This window comes from Trichechus manatus, unplaced genomic scaffold (assembly GCF_000243295.1).
Source record: "Trichechus manatus latirostris isolate Lorelei unplaced genomic scaffold, TriManLat1.0 scaffold00004, whole genome shotgun sequence".
Taxonomy (NCBI): Eukaryota; Metazoa; Chordata; class Mammalia; order Sirenia; family Trichechidae; genus Trichechus; species Trichechus manatus.
This window is the reverse complement of record NW_004443940.1, coordinates 30,013,345-30,035,275: the sequence shown is the minus strand read 5'-3', so window position 1 is coordinate 30,035,275 and position 21,931 is coordinate 30,013,345. Positions and strand designations below refer to the sequence as shown.

The 21,931-nt window shown below is 40.4% G+C and overlaps 1 protein-coding gene across 7 annotated transcripts in view; it reads left to right on the top strand.

The window, feature by feature from the left end:
- MAP4K4 (mitogen-activated protein kinase kinase kinase kinase 4) overlaps nucleotides 1–21,931 on the top strand; it is a 230,808-nt gene that overhangs the window by 180,219 nt on the left and 28,658 nt on the right. For 4 of the 7 annotated variants that reach the window (XM_023733935.1, XM_023733934.1, XM_023733929.1 and 1 more), the window contains exons 12-16: nucleotides 12,751–12,888; nucleotides 15,612–15,698; nucleotides 16,304–16,537; nucleotides 17,721–17,882; nucleotides 21,634–21,740. In XM_023733935.1, the coding sequence (XP_023589703.1) occupies nucleotides 12,751–12,888; nucleotides 15,612–15,698; nucleotides 16,304–16,537; nucleotides 17,721–17,882; nucleotides 21,634–21,740 (728 nt within the window). The remainder of the gene's footprint in view (nucleotides 1–12,750; nucleotides 12,889–15,611; nucleotides 15,699–16,303; nucleotides 16,538–17,720; nucleotides 17,883–21,633; nucleotides 21,741–21,931) is intronic. The other 3 variants (XM_023733942.1, XM_023733939.1, XM_023733938.1) reach the window with 2 other exon arrangements.

Below are 21,931 nucleotides of genomic sequence, written 5' to 3'. Positions count from 1 at the left end.
TAATGATCCTTCTCTGCATTCCCTCACATCTTCCTCCGCGAGGGCCTGTTCTGATGGTAGTGTTTTTATGGTTGGTAGTTGACATGTTTGTGGTGGGTACAGTTTACCAATTCAGATATTAGGACAGAATATGGAAGAGCAGTCGGCACCTGCAGTGTCCTTTGCCCTGGCCATTGGGCTCATCAGCCATCATGATCTGCTTTAGTGGGCTAGCTCTGGGAATCTGAACGCCCTGCCTTGTCTTGTGGTTATTGATGTACGTGCCTTATCTCTCCTGTAAGACTTAGAGAAGGACTGTGTCATATCATCTTTGTATATGCATGATGCTTAATAAATACTTCTGAAATGGACGAATCAGTCATTTGTAGTTCTGTTGTATCTCTGGAAAGAAAAGCCTTGTTCTTTGAACTTACGCCCATTTTAAAAATGGACCCTGGAGTTTGGGATCTCTGATTCCTAGAGCCACTTGAAAGTGCTTCAGAGGACTATATAGGTTATCCTTAGGAGTAAAGGGTGTGTTTTGTAATGTATGAGACACTGTCCAAATGTCACAATTATTGTCCAAGCCTTTATGCACCTACTAGGTGATCTTTAAAAGATTGCTTTAGGATTTGGTCAGATTTTGCATGGCCTTGAGATGTGAATGGATTGTTGAATCCTTGATTAAATCTTGGGGATAAAATCACAGCAGTTTTTGTCTTGGGTGTCATGCGTTGGACAAAGAGCACAAGTGTTCGGTTTAATTACTAAAGAGTACGTAATGCACTCCTCTTACGAAGGCCATGTGTGATACAGAGGGGAGAAGACGAGTAAAACATGATTCCTGCTGCCGAGGACCTTATGGTCTTTTTAAAAATGTTGATCTAGTAACCAGAAGCATGGTCCTTTCACCTGAAACTAAGAAGAAAATGCTTTCCAGAGGCGGAGCCCTTAGTTGGCAATTGAGAGTTTTTAGGTAGTCTGCTATCGTTTGTAAGATGATGTTTGCTTCCTGTTTATGATGGGTGCATTTTGAATTAAACTTTATAATAATAGATTTTGAGTTTGAAAAGCAATTGAGCAAAAACAACTTGATGGATTGAACATATGCTTACTTCATGATCATTGAGAAAGTTCAGTGAAATGACTGAAAAATTACAAATGGTACAAACAACAAGGATAATAAGAACAAGGAAGGAGACCAAGTTGTGGAAATGAGATAGTGGATGACGAGCGAAGACTGTAAGAAAGCTGATTCTTTACTGTAAATCTTTAGAAAAGAGCCGGAATGGGAGGTACTGGGTAGGGCTCAAGGAAGAAGATTGGTTGAATATATCCATATAAGGAGCAGTTAGCCTCTCCCACCCTATGCAGCCAGGTTACTGTGTTCTCAAGCAGATATATACTACTGGAAAAAATGAACCACAGAAACACAGGGCTTGGATAAATCAGGCACATGGAGTACGTAGAGAGAGATGTACTGAAAACTAAAGGCATTAAGTAAAAGTCTAAATCCTAATCGGTGTGGCTGCTAGCACCCTCACCTCACTCGTCTCCCCACAATCCTGGCAGCCACTCTTACTACAGATTCTACCTCCTTTTCCTACTCCCTTTCCCATCTAGACAGGATACTGGGAAGATCTACTGAGCAGCCCAAAGGAAGGAAGGCCCCAATGAAGTGGCCAGGATATCTCCCAACCACCTTACTGTAAAGCTGGTTTCCTAGTGCTGTCCATTTACACAGTCCTTACTGTCTGCTTTTTAATATTTTAAGCATGAATGGACAGCCAAGATCACAGACACTGAGGAAATCTTTAACATGATAGACAGATTCTAAAGCAAACAGAATAAAGAAACTTGAAGGAAATAGAGACAGTGTAGGGAACAGAGATGAACGTCTCACATGCATGTACAAAAGCTTTAATATCCTAAGGAAAAGAAGAGGGAAAATATTATATTTGTGAAGCAAGAATATTCAGAAAATAAGAGTTCTTGAAAAATTAAGAAAAAAAAAAAAAAAAGAATTAAAACTCCCAAAAAGTAGGGAGGAAAAAAGACAAAATAATGAATAATAGAACAGGAGAAGAACTTAACAGAATCAAACCAGAAGTTCCAATAGATGTTCCAGGAAGTGAATACTATAGGAGGAACATACAGGGGTAATTCAAGAAAAATTTCCAGAACTAAAAAAATATAAGTTTCTGGATTGAAAAAGCTCACTCAGTGCCCAGGACACTGTATAAAAAACACACAAGCACACAAAGGCACATACATTATCTTAAAATTTTAGAATATCATGGATGAAGCAAAAAACCAAACCCACTGCCATCAAGTCGATTCTGACTCATAGCAACCCTATAGGACAGAGTAGAAACTGCCTCATAGCATTTCCAAGGAGCAGCTGGTGGATTCAAACTGCCAGCCTTTTGGTTAGCAGCTGAATGCTTAACCAGTGTGCCACCAGGGCTCCCAATGATGAAGAGAGCCTCCTTAAAGCTGTGGTGATGGCGGGGAGAGATGGCAGCAGGGGGAGCAGGTGGCAGGTGCAGGCTGGGTCACGTACTATCAAGACCCTGCATGGTCTCAGACTATCCAGTAACAGCATCAGAAACGAGAAGATGATGTAGCAATGCCTTCGAAATTCTGAGGGAAAATTATTTACCTCAGCCAAAATTATATCTTCAGGGTAAGGTGAGTCAAGATTTTCAGACTCTGATGCACAGTCTCAGAAATTTTTTTTTTACCTCTTCTTCACTCTTTTTCAAGAAGCTACCTACTGGAGGATGTGTTCCAACAAAATTAGAAATAAGACAAGGACTACAGGAAACTGTTTCCTAATTGGAAGAGAGCCTAAGAGGATTCCCAGAAAGTTGGTGAACAGAAGCATAGGATGACTGAAGAGCTACTACTGGTTTAGATTGTTCAGTCCATAATAAGAACAAAGGTCTTCAAGAGGGTTAATCTCCAAAAATGAAGAAAGAATACCTGATAGAAAAAATAACTCCTTGAGGGGAGAAAAGGAAGTTTACTCATGAGTAAATATGAGCCATGAGTGTGGTTTTCATTTAATCAGAAATTGTCATATGACTGTATGGGGAGCTTAGGGTGGGGTGGTGCAATGAATATTCTTTGGAAAAAGTCAATAGATGGTGTCTAAAGTGGGGAAAAAATATAATTATATTACTTAAAAATAAGGACGTAAATACTATAGGAAGAAACTCAGCATTGAAAGTAGTGAGGAGGAGTCGAACAGCTTTTTGACATAAGCCTTAATTTTTGTTTGTTTTTTAAGAGTACCTACTTATTATTTTGATTAAATTTAAAACAAATGGAAAACATTTGGGCTGCTTGTCAGAACATATTAAATTTGCCCCTTAGTATTTATTTAGATGAGCACTCAAGATTTCCCACTGGGATGGGAGCCCTGGAAATAGTTGAGAAAATGGATTCCACAAAATTTGTCACTTTGTAGCTTACAACCTATGAGGTAGTGAGTGCTTTCAGTTAAGACCAAGCCCGTATGACCAGAGGATGTGTACCAAGGTTCTGTCATTCCTTCAGTCTCTAGATGCCAGCAGCTCAGGATGGAAGATAAAAATGTGTGAGATGAGAAGTGGGTCTCAGGAATGGCTGTGGACCTGAGATCGTAGTACCCTTGGGTAGACCAGGTAGTAAATGAGAGGGCCAGCTGGTATGTGGAAAGCCAGCTCTGATACTGGTTCAGTACCTAAACCTTCACCCCTACCTCTGTGACTTTTTCTTCTCCAGAGACACGGTAGAAATTTGAATCTTGAGGCTGGTTTGAGTTGAATGCTAGACTGGATCTGGACCTCTAGCAGTATGCCAGCCAGGGTATAATGGGCAACCAGTCATTTCTGCCAGACTTCACCATGGCTACAGGACTCTTCTTAAGTTTTTTTCTTTATCTGCCTCTTTTCTGGAAGATTATTCTCTGATTTCAACAGCTGGATACCAGCAGGGTGATCAGCAGAGATAAGAACAGGATTTGCTTTCAAGTTACAGCATTTTCAGTAGCCTGCATGGTATAAAGGAAATGACAGTAAGCGCATCTGTAAGGCTGTTGTGGGGTGTGTCCATGGTCATTGGCATTGTTTAGAATAACATAGTAGCCTGGAATGCTTTTTGATAAGGTATCCCATCAGTAAAAAAATTGAGCATGTACTTCTGATATATATCTACTTATATACTATTATACTGACAATGTACATTATAAAACATCAAGTAGACCAATTTTTAAAACATGTACCAAAAATATAAATGAAATGTCTAGTATTTTTTTCCTGTGCTCTAATGGGGCATTTGGCCGCTGACCAAAAGGTTGGTAGTTCGAGCTCACGCAGTGGCTCTGTGGGAGAAAGACCTGGTGCTCTGTTCCCGTACAGCCTACAGAACCCTATGGGGCAATTCTACTCTGTCACATGGGGTTGCTATGAGTTGAAATCGACTCAACAGCACCTAACAACAACAGAGAGCACTGAAATGGAAGAAACCTGCCACCTCAGTTCTTTGTGTTCCTCCTTTTATTGATCTTTTATTGTCTCCCTGCATCATGGCACACCCCCTAGGGTGGTGGGCAAGGAACAGAAAAGCCCACACCTTTCAAGAGGAATGACTTCCATTTATTGCTTATAAGACTTGTCTCCCCCACTGTAGACATCATCTGTTGACTTCTTCCAAAGACTATCCATTGCATCACTTCTTCCTATGGTGATTTCTAGAACAGACTGCCTCACCCACACCCTAAACCCTTCCCCTGCCCGCACCACCGTTTTGACAGGTCAGGAAACTGAGGCTCATAGAGGTGAAGAGACTTGTACCAGGGGAGCAGAATGAGGACCTGAACCCCTGTCCCTTGAGTCGTTTCATTTTCCTTTCTTGGATTCCATAGTACATTCTAACACTTTCCAAACGGTTCTTTTAACCCATCTTGGCTGTTTATATATCTGAGAGTTGTAAAAATCAGTTTATCTGTTTATTTATTGATTTATTTTCGATTGACTCACATTTATATATAATTTTATTTTGTTGTTGTTGAGAATATATACAGCAAAACATACACCAATTCAAGTTTCTGCATGTACCATTCAGTGACATTGATTGCATTCTCTGAGTTGCGTAAGCGTTCTCACCCTCCTTTTCTGAATTGTCCCTCCCCTATTCACATAATCTCACTGCCCCCAAGTTTCGTATCTAAATTTTTGAGTTGCTGTTGTCAATTTGACCCCATATAGATAGTTCTTATAAGAGCACAATGCTCAAGGTAGATATTCTTTACCAGTTACACTAAACTATTGTTTGGTTTTTAGAATTCAGGGGATATATTTGGTTTAAGGTTTAAAGATATTCTCAGGGCAGTAGTTTCAGGGGTTCGTCCATCCTCCATGGCTCCAAAAAGTATGGATTCCATGAGAATTTGAAATTTTGTTCTTCGTTTCTACCTTTTCATCAGGATTTTGCTATAGAACTTTTGATCAAAACATTCAGTAATGGTAGCTGGGCACCATCCAGTTCTTCCAGTCTCATAAAGGAGACAGTTAGCCACACATTCTGTTTTCTTCCTCCTATTCCTGACTCTCCTTCTTCCTCTCTTGCTCCAGGCAGATAGAGACCAATTATTGTGCCTTTATTAGAAGGCTTTTTGTTTTTATCTTATTTTTAATGTATTTTACTCAACAGAAAAGTTTAAAGAATGTTTCTCTTTGGAAAACATGGATAAGCAGGATCATCTGAATGGAATTAAATACTTTTTTTTTTTAAATTGTACTTGAGATGAAGGTTTACAGAACCAACCAGCTTCTTATTAAACAATTAGTACACATACTGTTTTATGATCGGTTAACAACCCCACGACATGTCAACATTCTCCCTTCTGTACCTTGGGTTCCCTGTTAGCAGCCTTTGGAATTACATACTTTTTATTTAAAGCAAAGGCATCCATTTTCCCTAGTTGGCAAAACATAATTCTTTTTCTTACTAGCGTTAGATGATCATGTTCGTAGAGCTCTGATGTATTTACTGTAATTGAGATCTACTGATAAAGACCAATCTGTTCTTTGTGCTCCTGTATAGAAAAACATCAAAAGTTATGAAATAAAAGGTCTTAGCTTAATTTGCTTTAAAGGGGAAACACTTCAGAAACACCACTTGGCCAAGATACTCAAATTTGTTGCTTCAAGTTTCTGTATTGTGTTGTTTAGGGGGTCCTGGAATGGAAGAAAGTGATTTTGTTTGTTTAATTTTCTGGTTCACAGCTAATTCGTGTGTGGTTTACAGTCAGGAAGGGTGTGCATCAGGGTTGTATCCTTTCACCATACCTATTCAGTTTGTATGCTGAGCAAATAATCTGAGAAGCTGGACTATGTGAAGAAGAACAGGGCATCAGGATTGGAGGAAGACTCATTAACAGCCTGCATTATGCAGATGACACAATTTTGCTTGCTGAAAGTGAAGAGGACTTGAAGCACTTACTGATGAAAATCAAAGACCACAGCCTTCAGTATGGATTACACCTCAACATAAAAAAACAAAAATCCTCACAACTGGACCAATAAGCAACATCATGATAAAGAGAGAAAAGATTGAAGTTGTCAAGGATTTCATTTTACTTGGATCCCTATCAATGCCCTTGGAAGTAGCAGTGAAGAATCAAAAGATGCATTGTATTGGGCAAATCTGCTGCAAAAGACCTCTTTAAAGTATTGAAAAGCAAAGATGTCACCTTGAACACTAAGGTGCACCTGACCCAAGCAGTGGTATTTTCAGTTGCCTCATATGCGTGTGAAAGCTGGACAGTGAATAAAATAAGGAAGATCAAAGAAGAATCAACACCTTTGAATTGTGGTGTTGGCAAAGAATATTGAATATACTGTAGACTGCCAAAAGAACGAACAAATCTGTCTTGGAAGAAGTGCAACCAGAATGCTCCTTAGAAGCAAAGATGGAGAGACTATGTCTCACATACTTTGGACGTGTTATCAGGAGGGACCATTCCCTGGAGAAGGACATCATGCTTGGTAAAGTAGAGGGTCAGTGAAAAATAGGGAGACCCTCAGCGTGATGAATTGACACAGTGTGGCTGCAACAGTGAGCTCAAGCATAACAATGATTGTGAGGATGGCACAGGACCGGGCAGTGTTTCGTTCTGTTGTACGTGCAGTCGCACTCGATGGCACCTAACAACATCAACAACAGCAGCTAGTTCATGAAAGAGAAGGAAAAAGGTGCTAGCTCTTTGGAAACAATGTGGGCATGATCTCTGCATTCAGAAGCATCCTCCCTTCTGAGTGAAGCAGGGATGCGTATGGTGTTAGGGACTCACGCCCACGTTCCCTCTGGCACCAGAGTGCAAACCAAAACACTGCTGGAGGAGAATGGCATCAGTGCAGGAAAGCCGCAGGCTTTGAGAACTTTGGCACATGGACTGTTCCTCTCAGTTGTCTTAGATTTGGTTTGGAACACAGACTTTAGTGTCTTATTTTCCTCTTTTTCGAAAAGTTTTTGAAAAAAGCATAAAGGCATTAGAACCAAGCAGCAGGCAGGAAGTGCACTGTATAAGGGCAGTGTTGGTGTTCACATTTAATAATGATGCCTTTGCCATTAAAGTTATAGTTTTTTAAATACCAGGATAGGAGTTCTGTTCTTTTTATGACCGCAGTCCTACACATGGGAAGCTAGTCAGTTTTGTGCATTGAATTCTAAGAGCAGAAAGCAGAAGAAAGAACAAATCAAATGGAATAAAAGCGGAGGTGGGACCAAAAGCTGACTAAAACTTCATTAAGAATAATGGTAATGTAGTACTCAATTGAGAGAGACTAGAATACCAAATAATCGTTTCTTTCCAGTTATTGCGTATGTAAGACATCTCCTTAAATCTCTCAGGGAGTCATTTTTAAGTGTCTACACTGAAATTGAATGCTAACTGTTAGAGATTGAATTGTGTCCCCCAAAAACGTGTATCAACTTGGCTAGGCCGTGATTCCTAGTATTGTGTGGTTGTCTACCATTTTGTGATCTGATATGATTATCCTATGTGTTGTAAATCCAGTGGTTAATAGCTTGGCTGCTAACCAAAAAGGTCGGCAGTTTGAATCCACCAGCCACTCCTTGGAAACCCTGTGGGACAGTTCTACTCTGTCCTATAGGGTCGCTATGAGTTGGAATCCACTGGACAGCAGTGAGTTTTTTGTTGTTGTTATGTTAATGAGGCAGGAGTAGAGGCTGTTATGTTAATGAGTCAGCACAGAATCTATAGAATTAGGTTGTATTGTCAGTCAGTCTCTTCTGAGAAATAAAAGAGAAAATCAAGCAGAGAGGAGGGGAACCTCATGCCACCAAGAAAGAAGCACCAGAAGCAGAGCATGTCCTTTAGACCCAGGGTCCCTATGCTGAGAAACTCCTAGACCAGGAAAGAATTATGACAAGGACCTTCCCCCAGAGCCGACAGAGAGAGAAAGCCTCCCCCTGGAGCTGGCACCCTGAATTCGGACTTCTAGCCTTTTAGACTCTGAGAGAATAAATTTGTCTTTGTTAAAGCCATCCATGTGTGGTATTTCTGTTACAGCAGCACTAGATAACTAAGACACTATCTGAGGGCGGAGGAAAAACCTAGAAGGAATACATAAACTATAATAAATGCCTACTTTGTATACCCATTATAAGTATTTTTGACTACTATCCCCAGTAATTTTAACTTAAACTTTCTTACTTGTTAAAGAGTTAATCTCAATGTCACAAAGTTTGCTATAATAACATAGACCTCCTGTCTCTGAGAAGTTTGCTTACTCTGTATCCTCTAGATCTGTGCTTTCCAACAGAGTAGCCACTAGCCACATGTGGCTATTTAAATTTAAATTAAGTATAATAAAATTAAACTAAGTTCCTCAGGTGCTCAGCAACAACTTGTGATTAGTGGCTATTATGTGGGGTAGTGCAGATATATTTTCAGTATCCCAGAGAGTTCTGTTGTATAGCACTGATCTTGAGGCTAGCATTTTTTTCATATTCATGGGAAAAATTTAATTTTATACTTTATACTATGTAAGTATTCATTGTCAAAAAGAATATTTCAAGATCTATCCTGAAGTACAATGCTGTCAGTAATAGGATACTATCCATACGTCTACAAGGAAGACCAGTTAATACAACTATTATTCAAATTTACGTACAACCACTAAGGCCAAAGATGAAAAAATTGAAGATTTTTACCAACTTCTGCAGTCTGAAATTGATCAAACATGCAATCAGGTTGCATTGACGATTATTGGTGATTGGAATGTGAAAGTTGGAAATGAAGAAGGATCGGTGGTTGGAAAATATGGCCTTGGTGATGGAAACGACACCAGAGATTGCATGTTAGAATTTTGCAAGACCAATGACCCATTCACTGGAAATAACTTTTTTCGACAATATGAACAGTGACTGTACACATGGGCCTCACCAGATGGAATACACAGGAATCAAATCGACTACATGTGTGGAAAAAGAAGCCCAATATCATCAGTCAGAACAAGGGCAGGGGCTGGCTGTGGAACAGACCATCAATTGTCCTTATGCAAGTTCAAGTTGAAGCTGAAGAAAATTATAACAAATACACGAGAACCAAAGCACAACTTTGACTACACCCCACCTGAATTTAGAGACCATATCAAAAATAAATTTGATGCACTGAACAGTGACTGAAGACCAGACAAGTTGTGGGATGACATCAAGGACTCAATATGTGAAGAAACCAAAATGTCATTAAAAAGACAGTAAAGAAAGAAAAGACCAAAATGTTAGAAGAGGCTCAAACTTGCTCTTCAATGTAGAGTGGCTAAAGTGAACTGAAGAAATGATCAAGTAAAAGAACTGAACAGAATATTTCAAAGGGCAGCTTGAGAAGACAAAGTAAAGCATTATAATGAAATGTGCAAAGACCTGGAGTTAGAAAACCAAAAGGGAAGAATATGCTCGGCATTTCTCAAGCTGAAAGAATTGAAGAAGAAATTCAAGCTTCAAGTTGCAATGTGGAAGGATTCTACAGGCAAAATATTGAACTATGCAGGAAGCATCCAAAGAAGATGGAAGGAATTCACAGAGTCACTTTACCAAGAAGAACTGGTCGACGTTCAGCCATTTCAGAAGGTAGCATATGATCAAGAACTGATAGTATTGAAGGATGGCATCCAGGCTGCACTGAAGGCACGAAAAACAAGCCTCCAGAAATTGATGAAATACCAATTGAGATGATTCAGCAAACACATGCAACTTTGGAAGTGCTCACTCTTCTATGCCATGAAATTTGGAAGACAGCTACCTGGCCAACCAACTGGAAGAGATCCATATTTGCACCCATTCCAAAGAAAAGTGATCCAACAGAATGCGGAAGTTATCAGATAATATCATTGAAATGTCACACTCAAGTTCAAAAACAGTTACAGCAATACATCAACAGGGTACTGGCAGAAATTCAAGCTGGATTCAGAAGAGGATGTGAAATAAGAGATATCATTGCCAACATCAGATGGATCTTGGCTGAAAGCAGAGAATACTAGAAGGATGTTTACCTGTGTTTTATTGACTATACCAAACGCATTGGACTGTGTGGATCATAACAAACTATGGATAGCATTATGAAGAATGGGAATTCCAGAACACTTAATTGTGCTCATGTGCAACCTGTACCTAGACCAGGAGGCAGTGGTTCAAACAGACAAGGGGATACTGTGGTTTAAAGTCAGGAAAGGTGTATGTCAGGGTTGTATCCTTTCATTATACTTATCCAGGCTATATGCTGAGCAAATAATCTCAGAAACTGGACTATATGAAGATGAACACTGCATCAGGGTTAGGGAAAGACTCATTAATAGCTGGCGATATGCAGATGACACAACCTTGCTTGCCGAAAGTGAAGAGGACTTGAAGCACTTGCTTATGAAGATCAAAGACTACAGCCTTCAGTGTGGATTACACCTCAACATAAAGAGAGCAAAAGTCGTTACAGTTGGACCAATAAGCAACATCATGATAAACAGAGAAAATACTGAAATTGTCAAGGATTTCATTTTACTTGGATCCACAATCAACACCCATGGAAGCAGCAGTCAAGAAACTAAACGATGTATTGCATAGGGCAGATCTGCTGCAAAAGACCTCTTTAAAGTGTTAAATAGCAAAGATTTTGAGGACTAAGTTGCGCCTGACCCAAGCTGTGATATTTTCAGTTACCTCATATGCATGCGAAAGCTAGACAATAAATAAGGAAGACCGAAAAAGAATCGAATTATGGTGTTGGTGAAAGATACTGAATATACTATAGACTGCCAGAAGATTGAATGAAATCTGTCTCCGAAGAAGTATAACCAGAATCCTCCTTAGGAGTGAGGATGGCGAAACTTTGTCTCATGTACTTTGGACATGTTATCAGGAGGGACCAGTTCCTGGAGATGGGTGTTACGCTTGGTAGAGGGTCAGCGAATAGGAGGAAGACTGAACGAGATGGATTGATGCAGTGGCTGCAACAATGGTCTCAAACATAGCAACAATTTTGAGGATAGCGCAGGACCAGGCTGTGTTTTCTCGGTTGTACATGGGGTCAGAGCCAACTCGATGGCACCTACCTAATACCAACTACATAAGTGCTTTACCGACAACCAGTCTGGTCTGGGGCTAGAAAGACAAGCTGTCAGTTGAGTGTGTTGCGTTGCTGTATACTATGGAGTTATGTAGAGCAGTTGGATTAGGAAAGGCTGTGCTGTGAGATCACCATGAAGTCTGGACTTGGAAATGCTGACAGAGCCAGTCTGGTGATTCAGGAGCACTTTATGCCCCTCTTAATGGGAGGCGGAGTGTTGAATGGTTAAGAGTCTGGACTTCAAGGTGTTTAGGATGGGACTGGGTCCCTGGGTGGTACAAACAATTAAGAACTCCACTACTAGCCGAAAGGTTGGCAGTTTGAATCCACCCAGTGGCACCTTGGGAGACAGGCCTGGTGATCTGCTTCCAAATGGCCACAGCCTTGAAAATCCTACGGAGCAGATCTGCTCCGTACACATGGGGTCACCATGCGTTGGAATCGACTTGATGGCTACTAACTACACCAGCATAGCTTGGTAACCTTGGGCAAAATACGTAAGTTTTTTGGAACCTGTTTTTTCATCTGTGGAGCAGGAATTAAATACTTCCTATGGTTGTTGTGAGGATTAGATTAGGTAAAGTAAGTGGAATAAAGAATGTTGTATACTTAGCACAGTGCCAGATACACTGTAAGCATGTGGTCAATGGTAGTTTTTTTAATATTCATAGTAGTAATAATGGTGCTTATTATTCTTGGTAATGCCAGTTCTTCTTTCCCTGGTTTGTGCTTCTTTTTTCTTCTCTGTCTCCCTTTCTTTGCCCAGTTTCTATTGTCCTTTATTCCTGTCTCTTCTGTCTTTTTCTTTTGTCTCGAGGGTCCCAGATAACTGTTAGTGATACCAGTGGATAAAGAATTCCTTGTTCCCTAGTTGCTGTGCTACCGTGTATAGCAGGAAATAATTGCTATCAAAATGAAACCAAACCCTGTAAGAAGTCACATAAACATAGCTCTTTTGACGAATATTTGTGAGGAAGCCTGGCGTATCTGGGGCTGAGGGACAACTTGGAGATAATTGACCAGTAGAGGTGGGGTCCATGAACTTCCCCTCATTAGCGTCCACCTGTAACTGATTTGCAAACTATCGTGAGACTCATAACTGGAGGATCTCTGGTAATTACACATCTTCATTTATGTAGCAACAAAGGAGAGAGCGTGAAGCTAGAAGGCAGCAGGAACGTGAACAGCGAAAGAGAGAACAAGAAGAGAAGAGGCGCCTGGAGGATTTGGAGAGAAGACGGGCAGACGAAGAAAAGAGGAGAGTCGAAAGAGAACAGGTTAGTTCACAGAGAACGCTCCAACCTGTTTGTGAGATTCGTTATTCTGTGTACACACACACACACACAAACACACACGCAGGACTTTGGAGGTTTAACAATGTGGAAACACACAGTTGGAAGCGCAATAAATTGGTTTCTTGTCTTAAAAAATATATAAATCATTATACTTTAGAAACCTCTTGAAACCAACAAAGTCATGTCCTAATAGTACAATACCCAAAAGGCACCTGAATATATCTTCTAGACATATTAACTATTAAATGCCGTGAACCCCAAATATCAGGATAGTAATTGATTTTGTTACTAACTATAAGGAATTTCCCATGAGAAAAGTTTGAAATAATCCAATGGCTAATTGAATATTGTAATATATATTTGCATACATTTCAGTGTGTACATATACAGCATTATGAAAACTAGTAACATTTCTGTATTATGTTCAGCCATTAATGTCCAGGTTTCAGTAACATTTATAACATTTTATTAATGCCACATATAGTTTTATTTAGAAATTTTCTTTGTTTCCTGAGCAACCTATGCAAACAAAAACTGACTATGCCTACGTTTGTGTATATTGTTGGTATGATTCCGGTCACTAACCGCTTTGCCTTTTATGTCTTTGAATTGATCACTCTTTGTTATGAGTTTTGATTAGGGGAAAAAAGGTGAATGAGGACTAATTTAAAGCATATTTGAAGTTCATATTGAAAATACTTATAAACCATGGTGTCAGCTTCCAGTTTGATTACTCAGCTATTGCCTTAGATTTTCTGAGACTGGGTTTGTGTACATGTGTGATTATATTCTGTACTTGCATTGACTGTATGTTAGAGTCTTCGTGATTTGGATAGGATGTGATTTTTCTAGTTGTGGCATGAAGGCAGAAAACAAATGAGTGTTCTAACTCTATCTTTCAAGTTATGGTTTAATTCTACTTAGTTCGAAGAAGAAGTGAGCTTGGAGTCAAATTCCTTCGCATAGTAATCGTTGGGTAAGGCCATTGTGAAGGCAGTTACTGCTGTAGCGTGTGCTGTGGAGGCTTAGGGTTAAATGAATGGGACTTGGAACCCAGGTCAGAAGGAGGGTACTTCTTCCAAGGTAAGCTTCTCCCAAATTGGTTTTTTGGCTAAATTTGCTTTGTAGGATACAAGTTCCTAAGAAAATTTATATGCCATAATTTCTCTGTCATCTAGCATGAGAGTTACTGGTTAAGTCAAACTTCTGCTCAACCCATATAGATGACTGTTTTTTTATTTTAAAGACGTGCTACAATACAAGTGGATGGTCAGTAGTAGACACTCCAGAAAAAATCCTCTAATTTTCAGGGTAAAATTTCACCTCACTGACCCTTTAATTTACTCCTTTTCTAGAACAGTCATTTAACTTTTTTCGTCATTGAAAAGGAAGACTCTGTTGCTTATAAAATGTTCCAAACTTTTCAAAGTTATTTCCTATCTGATGTCTGAGCCTCACAAAAACAAAAACAAAAAAACGGAGCGTTGGGAGAAGAGGTTCTTGGTACTCATTTCTCAGATGCGGAGACTGAGAAAATGGGAGGTTAAGGGCTTGCTGGAGATCATAAAGCTGTTGCTTGATGGGATTGAGATTACAACCCAGGTCTCCTGATTGTCCCTGTCCATTGATAAAGCAGGCAAATTCAAGGCAGTATTCTTACCCCTCTGCATGACATATATTGGAAAGGTTGACTGGTTCTCCTTGTTACGGAGGTTGTTCATCCTCTTCCCATTGAAAACCACCACCACCATTCCTCCCCAAGGACACATGGCCTCATCATGAAGAGCCTGAGCCTGTTCATTTATGGGAAGCTTTCCAAGTCTGGTGTTCCCAGACTATGGCTTTAAAATATGGCCAATCCAGGTACCTTCTGAATCAGAGAAAGTACAAATCATGTTTATTTTTATTTTAATATTATACAGGTTTTTGTTTTAAATATCAAAAAATAGATGATCTGTGCTTGGTATAAATAATAATGAGTAATTAGACATTTATCAATCAGAACCCTCTGGTTTCCTATTTAATTAAACTTGATTTCTCTGAAGTCTACCATCCTTAAGAGGAACAGCATGCTCCTTTAAAATCCTGCATTTGTATATAAAGTCGTGTTCTGACAAATACTTTCAGATGCCTTCATGTGTATCATTGAAGTGCGTGTCATCATTCATTAGACTCTTTAGGTCTTTTTGGCCAATTTCAAGGCTTTGGAAAAGTCCTTAGCAATAGATTTTTTTTCTTTTAAGGTACAGTTAGGCAGTCCCCGGGTTACGAACGTCAGACTTGCGGACAACTCAAATTTAAGAACAAACTGCCATAAAGCCTATTATATTAAAAATTTGGGCTTCAGACATGCAATGGTTCTTAATAACGAATGCACGCACGACTTTGTGATGCTCGTGAAAATATTACCTGGCTTAGAAGTGTTTCTTAAGTGTCTTATATACCTAGAAAGGTAGACTATATACTAAGACAAACATTTGAATCTAAATAAGAAGCGTACGTACCTGTTCTGACTTACCTACAGATTCGACTTAAAGATAGACTTGGGAATGCATCTCATTAGTAACCCCAGGGACTGCCTGTATTCATCACTAATGAATTACCACCAAGGATGATTGGGGCGAGTGGTTCTTGGTGCTCTGTTCTAGTGGTTCTGATGGTTTCCTTTTGGATGAATTGATTGCTGGGTGATCTCTGTGTGGCAGGAGTATATCAGGCGACAGCTGGAAGAGGAGCAGCGGCACCTGGAAATGCTTCAGCAGCAGCTGCTCCAGGAGCAGGCCATGTTACTGGTAACGCACCGCGTCTGTCTTCTTCTGTAGTGGGAGGGCTCCCGCGTCCCTTCCCTGAGCTGGGCACAGCAGTGGTAATCACCAGGCCATTTTGGTTAGCGCTGTGGCCTGACAGGCTCCAGTGGAGACATCCCTTACTACTTCTGGGCAACTTGAGAGGTGGCTTTTATTTATCTGCTTATTTTCTGTTAATACGTTAACTGTTCTCATTTGGTAGCTGGGCAAACTTCTGAACTTGTCACTCAGTGAACAAACTAGAACGCTCGGGGCCGTACATTCAGAGCACGTGCCATATAGTAAAACTTCATCGGGAACACTAGTTTAGGATTTTTACCTAGTGTACTAGAATGATCTCTTGCCACTGAAACTGACCTTTAATTGAATTCTCTTTTACTCTGTTCAGTGATTATTATCTTTAGCAACAAGCTGTCAGATTTTTCCACAGGTAACATGCTATTTAAAATCCCAGCCGTTTTGCTTTATTAAAAAGCAAGGGGAAAAGAGTATGATCTTTAAAAAAAAAAAAAAATTTGAGAACAAATACAGAGAAGGAGGCGAGCTCTCCATTGTCCCATAGATTTAGTGTTATCCTCTCCCTCTCAAAGGAGTTTCGATGGCGGGAGATGGAGGAGCACCAGCAGGCCGAGAGGCTCCAGAGACAGTTGCAACAAGAACAAGCATATCTCCTGTCTCTACAGCATGACCACAGGAGGCCGCTCCCGCAGCCGCACCCACACCCGCAGCCGCAGCCGCCACAGCCGCCGCAGGAGAGAAGCAAGCCCAGTTATCACGCTCCAGAGCCCAAGCCCCATTATGAGCCTGCTGACAGAGCTCGAGAGGTAGCCTCTTGCCTTTGATGCTTAGCCGTTGGTCCTGCCTGGGTTCTTCTCTGGAAAGTCATATAATGACTCTTAAGAATTGTATGATATGCATACTAGAATGGGACGCAGAGATCAGCTAAGGATCCACCCTCTCTGTTTTCTAGCTTTGTCTTTGGTTTCAGAGAAGTGGAGGGGCTTGCCTGGGGTCTTATGTCTCATAGGGTTTTTTCCATAGAGGATCTCAGGGCCTCAGTTAACAAATCTCAAACGAATTGGAAACTAAATGGAAGAATGTTTTGCAGAATCATTCTCAAAAATGTAAATAAAGGGAATGCTCAACTATTTTTCCAAAAATAGGATGAGGATGAAGTGTGCCTATAGTCCAATTTACTGACTCTCCAACTCTTGTGATTAGTTATTTACATGGTGCATTCGGGCTACCCAGAGCCTCAGACTAACAAGGCCATGGCAAAGCAGTAACTGTTCAAAGATAAGATCCAAACCAAAAACACCAAACCCAGTTGATTCCGACTCATAGTGACCCTGTAGGACAGAGTAGAACTGCCCCACAGAGTTTCCAAGGCTATAATCTTTACGGACGCCAACTGCCACATCTTTCTCCTGCAGAGCAACTGGTGGGTTCAAACTGCTGACCTTCAGGTTAGCAGTAGGACATTTAACTGCTGAGTCACCAGGGCTCCTTTTCTAGGAAGATTAGGGGGCTGATATGCTTCCAGAATATGTTGAATCCTGCCCAGTAGGTGGCGTCCTTCCACTGTGTCTAACCCTCACAGAGAGTGGATTCTAGGAAAAAGTTTTGCTTGCTCTGGAGTGGCTTTATTTTTGGTGGAATGAAATGCGTTTTGGATTTCAGATGATAGTTTTTTAATCCGTTAGGTTAGCTGGTTGTGACAGGTTCATTTCTTTCCAGTGTAAAATTGTACACCACCAGAATTTTGGACCAGGAGGCGATCGTAGAGGCTGCCTGCTGAATTTTATCTTCTCAAGTATTTCCTTTTCCGGAGTCACATTGCAGTCTCGCTTTATCTGCCGTCTCCCCTACCCCCTTCCCCCAGCTGTGCTTTTCTTGTAGCCGAAGTCAAACAGAAATGTTTTTATTTAGAGTCCTTTCACCTTCAGGCTTTGGTGTCGCTGCCGTCCCTACTAACAGTGAGTTATGTCTTCTAATTTTCTGATGCAGGTGGAAGATAGATTTAGGAAAACTAACCAGAGCTCCCCTGAAGCCCAGTCTAAGCAGACAGGCAGAGTTTTGGAGCCTCCCGTGCCTTCCAGATCAGAGTCTTTTTCCAATGGCAACTCCGAGTCTGTCCATCCCGCCCTGCAGAGACCAGCGGAGCCACAGGTAGCAACAGACAGTTCTGCCATGGGTGGAGGAGACTTCCGTGACGGCTCGTGCAGCCCCGGACCTGCTCGTGTTAGCAACAGTTTGCTTCATTCTGCGTTTTAGAAAGAGATTTGCAGTAGTCATTTTAGACTCATTGGAAGAGGACATGCCTTCAGTTGATAGGGGAAAGGAGGACTTTTATTTGCTGTATTCGTTGAGAATATCTTGATTCGGTGCTTTCCTTTCCCGGCATAGCATTTTACCTTCTCTAACTCAGGTTAATTTTAATCAATAAGTGCCTCCTTATCCTATACAAAGATATTTTAGTTTCGTTTTTAGAAAGTTAGTGTTATCAGTAAACGGAGGGAGAACCAGAGCTTCGTTATTATTTCAACACGCCTTTTCTCCTGCTCGTTTTAAAATAGGGTCTTTAATTCATCTACCATCCCTGGCTCCTGGCCAGTTCCACGAGTGGGCTTCCGAGAGTCTATAACTCCCCTGAAATTTCATGCAGAGTTTTTTGGTTTGTTGCAGTGTGCATAATTTCAAGATCCAAAAAAAGGTTAAGCTCTAGTAGGTTAGTACTAGCTTGCCCTGAAGTAGGTCAGGGTGAAGATGAGGACTTGTCATTGGGTCTGTACCAGCATTCTGCCTTGTCTAGGTGAGGGAGAGCTGTTGGGCAGTATGTTGTACGGTTAGAAGAGAACCCTCTGCTCTCTAGAGAAGAGAGTAGACGTAGATCACCCATGTTAAAAAATCTCAGAGACCCTTAAAAGATGACTCCTGCTCTCTTTCTGAGAATAGTTAACTTTTAGACATTTTTCTTCTTGCAGCTATGTAATCTAGACTCTGGGGACCAAGTTCTTAAGCTCAAACCACTTGTCCCTGGTGTGTGTATGTGTTGGGGGATTAGAGTTCATGTTTCTGTGATAGAAGTAGCTGTGGTGTCTGAAAAACAAACTCAAATGAGAAGGTGAAGGCACTTCCTAGTAACTAATCCCTTTGGGCCTGTAAGATATGAGTTGAGGAACCACAGCATTGGGGAGTTAAGAAAAAGAAGAATGAGTATTGAAGCAAAGGGTTTGTATGCTGGGTGCAGAGAGGATTACTCGATGAGATCAACAGCGTTTTCAGTCTAGAGAAGAGCTGGCCCCTCAGCAAATTGGCAACCCCACAGAGTAAAGAATGAAAGGAAAGCCAGAGAAGGGAAGCGAAGAGGGACTAGTTGGATAGATTTGACAATACTTATTCTGTAACAGTGTTATACTGGCTCCCAGTATAGATATATTTGGAGATTCCAGAATCCAAGTTTTTGTTCTGAAAGTTAAACTTAACCATATAGAAGATCTTTGTCTATCTGACCACTGACAAACAGTTTGAAAATAGGAGTCCCTGGATTCTGTAGACTTAATTTTTATAGTCATGACTGATTAACGTAGTATCTGAAAGTGGTCTCCCTTTTCCTCCTTCTGGTCTAAAGTTGCTTTTGACTAAAACATACACCTATGAAAGCGTTCTTTGGAGGAAAGTTTTCTCTTAAAGGGCTATTTGCTTTAGCACCCATTTTTTAAAGTTATAATTGCGGGTAATACTTTAAATTACATGCCTTTCCCTCTGAAAAATCGTAAACAGTTTAGAAGCCTGGGATTATGTGAATCTCACCTGTAAAATAGCTGAGTCTTGCATTTGGAAAAGTCAAACCAGGTGTGATCTGATGTTTTCTGTTTGCATTAAATACATTGATGTATTAGATGTGTAGCTAGAATTATGTACATTACAGCACTAAACTATTGAAAACAGTATATAACTTAAAGAAAGTGTTTTATAGATTATTTCAGAGATTGTTTTCCAAATTTAAAAGCAACTGGATAAACTCAGTTGATAAGTAATTGTCATGCTTCTTGAATTTTCAAAGAAGAGAGATACCCCAACAGCAGTCACTTAAGGGGATCCATGGTACGGAATATTTCTAAAGAAATCACATTTCTTTTTTTTTTTGTAACTAGTATGAAGATGTATGGAGGTAACTCAAAAGGTTATGGTTTTAAGGCTTGGGAGAGGGAAGGAAATTTTGTTGGTGTATTTAAAAATTTGAATGTTTTTAAGTTATATTGTTACAGTCTATCAAAACATTAAGAGGTTTGTCTTTGCTTGTTAAATGTGCTGTTTTGTTGTTACTTGGCCTGAAATCTTGAACTGCCAGGTAATGTGAAGATGGATGGATAGGTTTGCATGTTTGGCAGAGTCCTTCATCCTGTGATCTCTCAACCTTTTTTTGCCTCTCCTTTGCCTCTGCTTTGACGTAGATATGCATGTAACACTTGGTCTGCCCTTTAGGACAGTAGGTCTAGAAAGCTCTTTTTAAACAGTCTTCATGTTTCCTGCTGTCTGTGTATGTTTGTCTAGATATTAGAAGAGTTTTCCTTGTAAATGTATGTTTGTTCTTTTCTACATATTGTGTTCCCCCAAATGACTTCTTCACTGAAAAGTGTAACTGTTTTACTGCTTGCTTACCTAATACTGTCCCACCCCTAGATTGCGTCCCCCTTTGCCAGTTCCTGCTCTGGATTCAGTGTTGACCAGAAAAACCGGTTTGATGCCTTGAATGTCTTGTGTTTTGTTTTCTCGTAAGGTACAGTGGTCCCACCTGGCATCTCTCAGGAGCAATGTTTCCCCTGTCTCGCGATCCCATTCCTTCAGTGACCCTTCTCCTCCCAAATTTGCACACCACCATCTTCGCTCTCAGGACCCATGTCCACCTTCACGCAGTGAGGTGCTAAGTCAGAGTTCCGACTCTAAGTCGGAAGCACCCGACCCCACCCAAAAGGCTTGGTCTAGATCAGACAGTGACGAGGTGCCTCCAAGGGTAAGAAGCAGAAAGACAGACGTGTGCTTCTTTTTCTTTTTATTTATTATTATTTTTTAATTTTCTGTTTTAATTAATGGTATGATGACTTCACCAGAATTAAAGGGGTAGTGAAATTTCAAAGGAACTTTTTACGGTGGGGAGAAAGTTCCACAGTTAGGTATATTCAGCCAGTGGGCAATTACCTTCTTATCATTCTTGTTCACAATATACTTAAACAGGAGGTAGCAAAATGATGGAACAGTAAATTTGTAACAAGTATACTTCTAGACCAAATTGAGTCATAATTTACTTTAGCGGCTGCTAAGGTTACACCGAAGCAACAAATTATTTTGCAACACTAACCAATATCAAAATGTTCCGGAAAGGTTTATAAGAAAAAAACTAAATGTTTCAAAGAAAATGATTTTTTTTTTTTTTTTAGTTTTTTTGTTCTGGGGGGGATGTAATTATTTACTGGTGAAATTAAACAAAAACACATTTTAGTTTGTTTTTCTTCCACTTGGAATTTGCTTCCTCTGACTATTTTCTTGCTTCTTGCCAGTCTTTGCCCCCTGCTGATCCATTTGTAGATCATCGTTTGGTCCCTTGAGCTGATTTTCCTGGTTCTTACCTTATCATAGCAAAATGCTTTGTATGTCCCCTGCCACCAAGCTTCAGTCCAAACATTTCAGTGTTACCGAAGCCTAGAAAGGCTGTTTGTACTGGCTTCTCACACGCCTTTGATGAAATTTTCTCTTTTCATCATAGCCATGAAGGGCCAGAGAAGGATCAGGGATGGGAGTGGGTTGGTGATAGTAAGGCTGACATAATTAGGACTGCTTTAAAAGTATGTTTTGGTGGGGGAATCTTTTTTTCTCCTCATGTTTTCAGTAATTTAATTGTTGTATTTTCTACCTGAAGGTTCCTGTGAGAACGACATCTCGCTCCCCGGTTCTGTCCCGTCGAGATTCTCCACTGCAGGGCAGTGGACAGCAAAACAGCCAAGCAGGTCAACGAAACTCCACAAGGTAAAAGAAGAGTGAAAATTAAGAACAAGTCTACTGGGTTGTCTCCTGTAGTCTTACGTCTTCTGTTTTTGCAGCAGTGCTCATGAGCATTGAAGTTCTGGGGCAAAGAGATTATCAGTTGGGAAAGAAAAACTACCATAAAATTCATTGGCATGAGTAACATCAAATCGATGTATAGAAGAAGAGGGTCT